Source organism: Rattus norvegicus, chromosome 4 (assembly GCF_021556685.1).
Source record: "Rattus norvegicus strain SHRSP/BbbUtx chromosome 4, alternate assembly SHRSP_T2T, whole genome shotgun sequence".
NCBI classification, from domain to species: Eukaryota; Metazoa; Chordata; class Mammalia; order Rodentia; family Muridae; genus Rattus; species Rattus norvegicus.
Window position 1 is genome coordinate 171,596,872 of NC_141537.1, and position 12,534 is coordinate 171,609,405.

Consider the following 12,534-nt stretch of genomic DNA (forward strand, 5'->3'; position numbering starts at 1 on the left):
CTGAGTGTTACATTGACCTGTGTATGTTACACCATACATGAAAGCATAGAGTTTCATCAGGTCAGTAGAGACAGTTAAGTTTACTTTTGTATGTAGACGAGCTGCAGTTGCTGATGGGAGAAATGATGCCAAGGACAAGATGGTTTAAACACAGGCTGCTGCTCTCACAGAGGTCTCCACCCTATTCACTTCATTATTGCTGTCTGCCTCAACAGCTCTGCTTTAGCATTCCCATGGGGGGTAAAGGTTACTATTACGTTTGTCAGTGCACCAGGTGCCTGCAGTACCTGTGACGTCCAGAAGAGGACAGTGGATCCCGTGGAGCTGGAGTTACAGACGGTGGAGCCACCAGATAGGTGCTGGGAACAGAACCCAGGTTATCCACAAGAACAGCAAGTGCTCTTAACTGCCGAGCCATCTCTCCAGGCTCCCCAAATGATTTATTTTTAATAGTTCTTTCATTTTTACTTTGAGTTCTCTGGGTTTTTTTTTTTTTTTTTTGGCTTGGTTTTGTTTTTATGAGATGATTTAATGATTTGACACAAATTTTCACACAGAAAGCTGTTTCTGGTTAGTTTAAGGTGTCTCTCTTCTTAAGAAAGTTCAGTGCACACCTCCGGGGATCCAGCCTCACAGTTTTGCCTGATGCTCGAGACCCTCTAGACATCCACAAAAGGGATGTTTAGTGCCTGGTTCAGCAGCGCACACAAGAACCTTTGGGTTTCCAGATGAGCCTCCCAGGCTATCAATTCAATTAGACTCAAACTGTACTGTTCAGAAAACTTAATTAAAAAAGAAGTACCCCAGAAAGCATTAAGATGTTTGACTTTAGAGCTGGCTATGTAGGTAATTTCTGTACTATGGACACCAAGGCAAGGGGATCTTAGCTTGACTTTGAGGTCAATCTGGGATACGTTGTAAGACTCTATGTCTCTCCATGTACCAGGCGAGGGACTTAGATATTCTCCCAACTCCCAGAGTTAATTGCCATGCTCACGACACAGAAACACCTTGGGGAAGGAGGAGAAGGGGTGCCTGGAAAGAAAGAGGGAGTCACCCACATGGGAGGCCTCAGGGATTTGACTTCCCCTTCTCTGTTTCTAAAAGAGCTGAAGTTGCTAACAACCAGGCTTCCATCCATTACAGAAAACGTGGCCTCTCTAGTAAAAGGGTCTGCTGAAGAGGCAAACTCAGATTCAGTATGGTGGGGGGAGTGGCAGGGTAGCCATGGGAACAAGAAAGGGTAGCCATGGGAACAAGGAAAGGGAGCTTTTATACATACTCCATGAAGTCCTGCACTTTCTTCACGATGGAAGGATTCTTGATCAGCTGTGGGTACAGGTTCGTGAAGTGGTCATACATGTGTCTGAAATGACAGATACAGCGTTACCTTCCAGTGTCTCTTGGATGTCACAACTTCAGTAACCCACTCTTTTTTGGCTAACTGGAATGCTCACCAGACGCAAGTCTCCACCATCATTCTTTAGAACTTAAATCAAACAAACACACAACTTAACATTAAGAACTATTTCCAGGAGCTGGAGAGATGGTTCGGCAGTTAAGAGCACTCGCTGCCCTCCCAGAGGACCTGAGTTTGTTTCCCAGCACCCAACATAAAAGTCAGACGTGGTGGGACACAACCGTAATCCCAGTGCTGGGAAGATGAGGAGACTGGATGCTGGAGGCTTGCTGGACTGCCAGCTTAGGCAAAACGAGCTCCGGGTTCCATAAAGAGTAAGGCGGTGGGACTGGAGAGATGGCTCAGTTGTCAAGAATGAAAATTGGTCAGGCAGAGGTCCTGAGTTCAAGTCCCAGCACCCACACCAGGCAGTTTACAACTTCCTGTAACTCCAGCTCCAAGGGGTCTAATTTGTCTCTGACTCCTTATTGCACACACAGACACACACACACAGGCACACACATACATACACTTACAGGCACACACATACATACACACACATATACACACAGAGACACATTCAGACATGTACAGAAAGACACACAGACACACAGATACAGACACACACCACAGCATTTACACATTGATGGTGGTGGTGGTGGTGGTGGTGATGATGATGATGATGACGATGATGATGATGATGACGACGACGATGACGATGACATTTAAATTAACATGGAATGCAGAAGAGGAAAACACCATAAGTGACTGGTGTGCTTTGAATATGAAACGTTCACTACAGGCTCCCGCGTGGCCTGTGTGGCCCCAGCTGGCGGTACTGTTTTGAGACACGGTGAAGTCTTTCTAACAAAGCCTAGAGGTTAGAGGTAGAGCTATGGGAGTGGAGGCTCTGGGTTATGGGTGATCCCTTCTCCTGAAGTCCTGTACATTGTGACTCTGGACATCATGTAAACATCTGCACATGGACTGTATCTGTCCCCCAAACTACAAACCCCAAATAAAGTTTCCTTTAAAGTGGTTTCTTACTGGTGTTTTATAACCATGATGAAAAATGTTAATAGAGCTCCTGTGAGGCTCCCACATGACTCACTGCTCTCATGGGCCCGAACGACCAGGGCTTGACCCCTCTGACACCAGAGAGCCTTTCACCCAAAGGCTGACTAATCACTTCAAACTTCTTGTCACAGATGGAAAAATGGACTAACCAAGTGCCCCTCGTGGGTTTGACGATTTAAGTCGGTTTCTCCGGGCAACAAACTTAGGGGTTCTCATTCCAAGATGTCCCTACACATCTCAGTGAGTTTCAGGAGACAGCTAAATACTCCATGTGGCCTTGGAAGTGAGGAGATGCTGGAAGTTCACAGAGCAGGAAGAGGTAGGGGTTGGCTATGGCAATCTCAGACGGCAGTAATTACACAGCCGGGCATCAGGAAGAGCATGCAGGTCTTACATAGCAGATGATCAAATACCCACACTAATGACTAAAGAGATCTCTCTACCCCGATGGGTGCTGGGGATGCCATCACAACCACTGACTAAACCCTCTTCTCCCTACAAGGTGCCTCAGTAACATAGACCCATTCTGGGGTTCACTGGTCAGAGGAGGAGGGACAATTATTAATTGATTCTAAAATCTGAAGGAATGAGATTCAGACCACGGAGAAGTGGGGGTTTTGCTTGTAGAGTCTATCCCAGGATGATGTAGAAAAACTCTGAGTACTTAATTCAAAGTCTTCCCCTTCAGTGGAATGCACTGTGGCTTTGTTCCCTGTGTGTGTGACTACTTATGCGCTTGTATAATGTTACAGCACGGGGAAGGGCGAGGAGGTCTCTCTCTGCCCAGGGAAGCCCAGGAAACCTACTTTCTGGAAAAAGGCTAAGCCTAGAAAGAGGCTCGAGTGTGTGGAGCCCACTGTAGATCTCGGAGAATCCTGGGCAGTAAGGGATGCGAGCATTTTGAACTGGAAGGGGAAAAGAGACAGGGCCAACCATCTAAGCTGCATTTCTTACTAAAAGATGAAATCACAGGTTGCAAGTATAGAAGTCTGGCAAGATGGCTCAGCCAATAACAGTGCTTGTCCTGTAAGCCCGACACCTTGAGTTTGATAAACAGAACTCAAATAAATAGAGAACAGACTCCCAAAGGCTGACCTCAGACTTCTAAAGGTACACCATGACAAGCACCTTCTCCCTACCACACATTAAGCACACACACACACACACACACACACACACACACAAACACACACACACACACAATTAAATAATATTGTACTCTATATGCAATGTTAACTTTAAAAAATAAAATGTAAATTTTGGATATACAATGCTCACTTAGGTAAGGAAACAAAAATATTGGGCATTTTACCCAGTCCCCATCTCTGTAGCCACAGTCCCTATCACTGCACCCAGTCCCCATCATTGCACCCACAGTCCCCATTTCTGTACCCACAGTCCCCGCCACTGCACCCACAGTCCCCGTCAGTCACTGCACCCACAGTCCCCGTCAGTCACTGCACCCACAGTCCCCACCACTGCACCCACAGTCCCCGTCAGTCACTGCACCCACAGTCCCTGTCACTGCACCCACAGTCCCCACCACTGCACCCACAGTCCCCACCACTGCACCCACAGTCCCCGTCAGTCACTGCACCCACAGTCCCCACCACTGCACCCACAGTCCCCGTCAGTCACTGCACCCACAGTCCCCGTCACTGCACCCACAGTCCCCACCACTGCACCCACAGTCCCCACCACTGCACCCACAGTCCCCGTCAGTCACTGCACCCACAGTCCCCGTCACTGCACCCACAGTCCCCACCACTGCACCCACAGTCCCCACCACTGCACCCACAGTCCCCACCACTGCACCCACAGTCCCCGTCAGTCACTGCACCCACAGTCCCCACCACTGCACCCACAGTCCCCACCACTGCACCCACAGTCCCCACCACTGCACCCACAGTCCCCGTCAGTCACTGCACCCACAGTCCCCACCACTGCACCCACAGTCCCCACCACTGCACCCTGCCTAGTTCATACAGTGTTCCAGCTTTTTCACACTTCCACTGTCAAAAGCACAGCACTTCTCAAAAGGAGAAAGTCCTGTGGACTTTGCCCTCCACAGAGCATCACGGAGACTCATTGGCTCTTAGACACTGTACAGCCCTCAGTGAGAAACAATGAGACCCAAATGTCAGTATTTCTAACAGAGAAAACCCGAAGCAGAGGAGTATAATCTCGCGACTGGGAGACGGCAGCTAAGGAGACGTACACAACACAAGACGGAAATATACATAGGCAGGCCCCTGACATTACCAGCTCACATGTAATTACTAGACTATTGTTTGTTTAGTAGAGACTGTATTTAAAATTTTTATTTTACTTTTGATCATTTTCGTGTGTGTGTGTGTGTGTGTGTGTGTGTGTGTGCACCTGAATGCAGTTCCCAAGGAAGCCAGAAGAGGGCATCAGGTCCTCTGGAGTTAGAGTTACTCTGGTCCTCTGGAAGAGCAGTACACAGATTTAATTTCTAAGTCATCTTTCCAGCCCCAAGACAAGGTTTGTTTGTTTGTTTATGTTTTGTTCTGACATTTAGAGCAGGGAAGAGATAACGTAGTTGAACAGTGGAACTCTGCATCCATCTGCGTTTGGGGGCTCTGAGGGACACACAGTCTACTTTTAGTCTCAGTGATGTTCAGCTCAGACTCCTGGCCTGTGTCGTGCTTCTTTGCGTGGGGGAAAATAATAAAGCATAACATTGTAATATCCAAGGTCACCCTCCTCCCCTTCCCTCCCTCTGTGTATATACACACACACTCTCACACACATGCAATCATGGAGGCCAGATGACAACCATGAGGTTTGTTCCTCAGGCCCTTTCCACCTGTGTTTTGAGGCAGGGTTTCCATTTGGCTTGGAACTCAGCCAGTTCGCTGAGCTGGTTGTCCAGTGAACCCAAGGATGTGCCCGTCTCTGCCTTCCCTGCACACTACCGTGCTCTTCTGTGACATGGGTCCTCTTGCTTGCAAAGGCAAGCTCACAGACTAAGTCGGGCCCCAAGGACACAGACTTTGAATTCTAAGTTCAAAGCTTGACTCTACATTGGCTAACGACTAAAAGCGAGATTTCAGCTTCTCCACGGTTGCGGGTCTCATGCAGCAGAACGTCATGGATCTGTCAAGCTTAGTCTTGGGACCAGCAGTGCTTCCTCCTAAGTGGGCTAAGAGTTGCTCACCTCTGTCACTGGTCACACACACTCAGATGTCGAGAATCTCAAAGGCTCATGACCATTTATCTTTTCTGAATCTTTTTCCTCTTGTCAACACCACATTGTTTAGTGCTTGTCATTCACTGTGTCTGACTCTTCTGTTTGTCTGGCTTTCCTGGATCAGGAACCAGACAGGCTACCTTGGTGTTTTCCACAGTAATTAACCTGTGTGTGTGTGTGTGTGTGTGTGTGTGTGTGTGTGTGTGTGTGTGTGTGTGTATACAAATGGACAAACTCTGACTAAACAGCCTGGTTTCCAACGCTGACACAAGCTTGAGGTCTTTGAAAGGAGGGAGTCTCAAATGAGACAGTGCCTCCATAAGGAAAGTCTTTAGGGCATTTCTTTAAGTAGGGATTGATGGGGGAGGGAACCACCCATTTTGGGTAATGCCATCTCTTAGGCTGGTGGTCCTGGGTTCTATAAGAAAGCAGGCTGAGCAAGCCATGGAGGACAAGTCAGTATGCAGCACTCCCCTGTGGCTTCTGTATCAGCTCTGGCCTCCAGGTTGCTGCCCTGCCTGAGTTCCTGTCCTGGCTTCCTTTGATGATGAACAGTGATGTGGAAGTGTAAGATTTAACCCTTTTCTTCCCAACTTGCTTTTTGGTCATAATGTTTCGTTGCAGCAACAGAAACCCTGACTGAGACACCCACTTACTGGTTTTCTAACTTTCACCTTCCTAAAGCGTGCGTGCATGCCTCCCTGCCCTTTCAGGTTCCGAGTACAGGGACCCCAGTGATCACAGGATTAGTGCATGAAGGGTTCACACGAAGTTTCTCGGAACACAATGTGGAGCCTGGTATACTAGATAAATGCTTGCAGCTAGCTGGCTGTGACCACTGTCACACATCAGAATTGCCATCGTGCCTTCTGTATTCAGTGGTCCTCGCTAAGCTCCAAATAGTTACACGTTGATGGTTCCTTAGCTGTGTTTGAGGGTCGGGCTATAACTTAATTCTTGCCTTTGCCTATAGACTTGACCTAGAAACATATTCACTTTCTAACATCAAAAAGGAGCAAGCCAGGCATGTGGAAGAAATTCTTGAGGAGTTTCTTGACAGCTGCCCAATACCGAGGAGAGCTTGTATCGTTGTGTTATACACTCTCCACCACAGAACACCCTCATGCCCACTTCGGTCCCTCCCTCCTGATCAGCAAAACAGATGTGTGTGGCATTGACTCCTCCTTGCAGCTGGGCATTTCCAGAGGAGGCCGCTTCGGCTGCTGCAATGGACACTCCATTTATCATCCACTCCATTTAAACAACTAGGGAGAGCATCGCAGGGCCCGCGTCCTCATCACCTTTTCTCCTCAGACTGGTTTCATGCCTCATTTTATTAATGACCCATTCAGGACCACTTAACATTTAGCTCACCAGAGAGACACCAGAAACTCAATTTACAACTCTTAGGGAGCCGCCCAATCACTTTAAAAACACAGAAACTCAGCTTGGCTGGGGCTACCACTCTGCTGCAGTATATGGAAATTCAAGCCTCTTCCTTCTGATTCATCGACTGCAACAACAGGATTCAATTAACACTAATGAGCATGTCATTACCAGCTGGAGGCAGAGTGCCAAGCCAGGTGTCTGGGTCAAGGCTGGGACCCTAACTCTAAGGTGCACAGCTGGAGGAGGGGAGAGGTGGAGCTGGAAGTCAGCGGGGATACAATCTTAAGAAGTTTTATCAAGAAGACATCATTGGAGAATAGAGAGGTGGCTGTAATTAGGAGTGTTTCCTCTTCTTGCAGAGGACTTTAGTTTGGTTCCCTGTACCCACACCGGATGGATCACAGTCAGCTGTAATTCAAATTCTAGGGCATCTGATGCCCTCTTCTGGCCTCTGGGGGTTGCGCGTGCGCACACACCCACATGACAAATAAGAAAGACAGCCTCTAGCTGGGCATGGTGACACATGTTTGCAATTCCAGAACTTGAGAACTAGAGGCAGGAGGATCAGGAGTTTAAGGGCATCTCCAGCTCTATTGTGAGTGATGGGCTAACCTAGGCTATACAAGAACTCGTCTACCCACAAAGATAAGAGAAAGTGCGGCAGAGGAAGAGTGAGCGCCTATGGGGGTGGGCACATTTCTTGCGGCCAGGATGGGGTACCTCTAGGAAGTACCTCAAGGGAGGGAGAATTTATTTTCTCCCATGGTTTAAGAGGGTACAGTCCACACAGCGTGGACTTAATATCGGGAAGAACTTGTGTCTGGGACTCTTTAAATCTGGTTTGGGACGAAGTAGAGATGGCAGGCAGGAACTGGGCGGAGCCGATCTCTAACCCTCAAGCTTGACACCTACAAACCTGTATCTGCCAGCGAGGCCCCGTGTCCAAAAGTTTCCACAAATTCTCCCAAACAGGGTCACCATCTGGCGACCAAATATTGAACACATGAACCTTTGGGGGACATTTTATATCCAAACTGCAGGTCTGACTCTAGATGGCTAGCAACCGTTTGGGTAGTAGAGAGGAAGGCGGCAGCGCCAAGGAATCCACTCGGTTGAGACTTTGCACTGCGGCACCTTCAACCTAGACGTCGGGATCCTAGGAGCCCAGCTTGCTGCGGTACCGTTCAGCTGGAGCTCCTGCCCCTGCAAGCCCGGCCTATCTACTCCACTGAGCAGGTCGTTCACTGAACAGCTCTCATACAGTGGAATTCTCTGGGGCCACACGAGAAGAGGAAGCAAGTGGATAAGGCCACGCCTTCCCACAGCTCCCGGGCCGCTGTGCTCTGAAGCTTGCTTGGTCACCAAGAAAGCGGCCGCTCTTTGAAGCTTTGATCCAAACACGCCCTCGTGCTGAAATCCCTGCCTGTGTTTGCCTTTCATGAAACAGTTAAGACAACAGAGCCCGAGCGGACGTTTCCGGAATGTCTGTTCCCTGGGACTATGTTCACAGAACTCTCACGGGTGGCTGGCGATGACGCCCAGATCACCCCACTTAAGGAGGCAGCAGAGGCAAGGGGATCTCTGTGAGTTTGAGGCCAGCCAGGACTGCATAGCAAGTTCCAAAACCGCCAAGGCTGCATAGTGGGGCCCTTTTTCAGACAAACAAAATGAAGAAGAAAGGAAAAAGAAAAGGAACATTAAAGAATAACGAAAACAAGTCAAAACACGAGCTTTTACTTCAAAAACAAAGCCAAACCAACCAATTAAAAACAAAACAAAAACAAATCATAGTTACTGAATTGTAACTGCTTTTTAAGAAATAAACTTCAGCAGTGGCACAGTGGGACACACCTTTAATCCCTCTCTAGGGAGGAAGAGGCTGGCTGATTTCTGTGAGTTCAAGGCCAGACGGGTCTAAACAGTGAGTTCAAGGACAGCCAGATAAGATGCTGTCTTAAAAACCAAAGGGGAAAAAAAGTAATGTGATGTTATTACAGACATGCTTTTAATGAATTTGCGGAGGCTGAGGGGTGTGTGGGGGTATGTGTTGGTGGATAAGGTTACTCAAAGAAAAACACTTTACATCTAGAAAGGAGGTATAGGGCCTGTCGAGAGGGCTCAGCTGAGTTTGATCCCCAGAACCCACAAGGCAGAAGGAGAGGCCTAACTCTCACAGAGTGCTCTCTACCGATCACATACATATACACAAGTACATACATACACACACACACACACACACACACACACACACACACACACACACACACTGAAATCTCATACCATAACCCTAACCCAATTTAATCACAACCCTAATGCACCCCTAAGTGTCTGCTGGAAGATGTTACAACATGTTTTCTGTATCACCAGAGCTGCTCTCTCAGAACTCGCTTTCCCTCTTGCCCCTGTATCTATGCCACTGACAACTTAATCTTATCTGTTTATAGTCAAACAATTACTGTTTGAATTATTTCTCCAAATTTGCAACTCAGTTAAATAACACAGCTAGAGTTAAGTGGAGAAGGAAGTACAAACAGAGGCCAAGAGGAGTTGAGGACTTAAGATTCACACATCCAATCCTGCTTTAAACGCAGTTTAAAATATGTCCAAGGGTTGGGGAGATGGCTCTGTGGTTAAGTGCATAGAGGATCTGGGTTTAGTTCCCAGCACCCACGAGGTATTTCCAGTTCTGGGGGCTCCTGATGCCTTCTTTTGGGCTCCTCAAGTATGGCAAACAGAAGGCACACTTACATGCAGACAGGCAAAACACTTGTAAAATTAAATAAATCTTTTCCAGAGCATGGCTTTTATACACTTCTGTATGATAAGGTTATTTACATAATAAAATTGCAAAAACTGGGTAAAAGAAAAATAACAAGAGGACCTGAATTTGGATTCCCGACTAGGTATGGGAGTGCATGTCCGTAATTCTAGAGCTGGTATATGCAGACAGAGAGATCTGGGGAGCCACTGGCAGCCAATTTAACTGCATGGATGAGCTGTAGGTTCAGTAAGAGACCCTGCCTCAAAATAAGGGGGTGGGGGAGAAATAGAAGACACCCTCCATTGACCTCTGCTCCCCACGGGCAGGTATACACCCACGAATACACACAAGACAGGATTTGTAGTCTAAGCAATAAGAGACACAGTCTATAACTGATTCCATCTCAGCGGCACGGAGTAAGATCCGTGTTTAACTTACCACAACCAGGGTTTAGTGGCCCCCGATAAAGTCAGGTTAAACTGCACTTAACTAGGATGTCACAGAGAACAAAAGAAGCCAGCCAAGTCGAAAAGACAATTTCCTATCAACACAACGTGACTCAGGGAGGTATAACTTCACTCCCTTAGAGCCTTTCCTCTATAAAACAATCCTGTAGCACTCAGGAGGCTGAGGCAGGAGGATCACTGCATCTTTGAGGCCAGCCTGGGTTGTTGTATGAGTCCCAGACCAGTCATGGCTAGGGTGACTGCGTTTCACAGGGAAACACTGCAGTGGGAGCACGTCTCAGTGGTAGGTGAAGTTCAGAGAGTGCTGGAGGCTCTGGTTTGGATGCCAACACCACATGAAACTGGGCATGGTGGCCCATGCTTGTATCTCAGCACTTGGGAGGTAGAGGCAGGAAGATCAGAAGTGTAAGGTCATCTTCATCTTCATAGTGAGTTCAAGACCAGCCTGGGCTATGTGAGAGCTTGCTACAAATACCCCAGAAAAGCTTAAGTAGCTTAAGTACAGTCATTACATTGTTATCAACTCTGTCCTTGTTATTTTATAAGGCAAGGCAAGGACAGGAGATGGAGCAGCAATAGACTTGGGAGGAATGGTTACAGTATGCTGTAAACTCATAAATTTTCAGTTTAAATTTCCTTGTCTACTTGGAAATGTTTCAAAATATTAGAAGATAAATGCTCTTGCATTTTATTAATTTAAGCAGTCTCTATTCTGTTTTTATTTACTCATCCATTCATTTAGGGTGTGTATATGGAGGTGAGTGTGCCATGGTGTAAGTCTGGAAGTCAGAGGACAACTCATAATCCTTTCAACAAGTGGGTCCCTGGGATTGAACTCAGGCTGTCAGGCTGGGTGGCACTTGCCTCTAACCATTTAGTCATCTTACATTTCACTCTCAATAAATCTTCCCTGCTTTGTCTCTCTCAGGAAGTCATTCCGCATCTTACCTGCTTTCTACCCAATGGCAAATGACTAGTAGGATTGCATGATGCCCATCTCTCAAATGGTTTTATAGCTTTCAAAATGAACAAAGGAGGGTGGCTGAGGAGATGGCCGCTGCAAAAACCTGAGTTTGGATTCCCAGAACCCACACAAAAAGCTGAGGTTACACCACGTTTAACCCAGTGCTGCGGGGGTGGAGACAGGAGGGGCTTTGGAGCCCATTGGCTGTCCAATCTCGCTGAATCACTTCCGGTTCTGTGAGAAGCCGAGTCTCAAAAACATTCAAGTGGAGAGCAATGAAGGCTTGAAGTACCAGCCTACGTACACACAGGCACACCAGTACACACATACACACACTCATACAGACACACAAATCTCATCTTTTTAAAAAATGGAAGATGCAACGCGGAAATGTCATGAGAATGAACTAATGGATGATATGGGTACAAGTAGGGTGCCGATAACCTATCACGTGTACCCCAGCTACCCTCCACCACTAACACACCACACCAGGAGCCACTGCTGGACAAAGCAAAGGGATGGGGCACTTACAGAGCTGTGAGGTAGCCCTCGAGGTAGCCAGCCAGGAACATGATGATCTCATTGGACAGGATCTGAGAGCCGTACCCAGCTTTGATCTCCAGGACGCCCCAGCCTGTGGTTTGAATGGAGTCGTTGTAGAAGCCGTAGGCATCCCCTTTCTTGTCCAGAACCATCTTGATTTCCACCGCCTTCGTATCAGGTAACCAGTATGCAGTTGCATAGTGGACTCCTGTGGGAAAAGGGAGCCGTGAGGAATGCCACTCACCTGTGGCCTGCGCCTTCCCCCTGTGCAATCAACAGTCAGACATTTGCTTTTGAAGCTCTCTAGCCTACAGGCTCTGCAGATGGCTCAGTCAGTGAAGTTTTTGCTGAGCAAGTCTAAGGACCCGAGATTGGTCCCTGGCACCTGCCAGGTGTGATAACATGCATCTGTCATCCCAGTGCTGCGAGGGTGGGCACACGTGCCTCTCCACAGCTCACTGGGGTAAGAGACCTGTCTTGAAAAATATTAAAAGGTAGACAACATCCCAAGGAACAATTCCTGCGGTTGGCGTCTAGCTACACGCGTGTGCGTGGACGCACGCGCATGCACACGCGCACGCACACACACACACACACACCCATGCACACATAACACACGTAGGTATACACATACTAGTGTACACACCTGCCCCAAAATACACACAAATATTGCTGCACACACCTGTCCCAAAATAAACACACACACACACACACATACAG

The 12,534-nt window shown here is 47.8% G+C and overlaps 1 protein-coding gene across 1 annotated transcript in view; it reads right to left on the minus strand.

The window, feature by feature from the left end:
- Plbd1 (phospholipase B domain containing 1) overlaps nt 1-12,534 on the minus strand; it is a 56,287-nt gene that overhangs the window by 33,686 nt on the left and 10,067 nt on the right. Inside the window, exons 2-3 of the mRNA NM_001013927.1 lie at nt 11,803-12,022; nt 1,283-1,366 (exon numbers count right to left, since the gene is read on the minus strand). Of these exons, the coding sequence (NP_001013949.1) occupies nt 1,283-1,366; nt 11,803-12,022 (304 nt within the window). The remainder of the gene's footprint in view (nt 1-1,282; nt 1,367-11,802; nt 12,023-12,534) is intronic.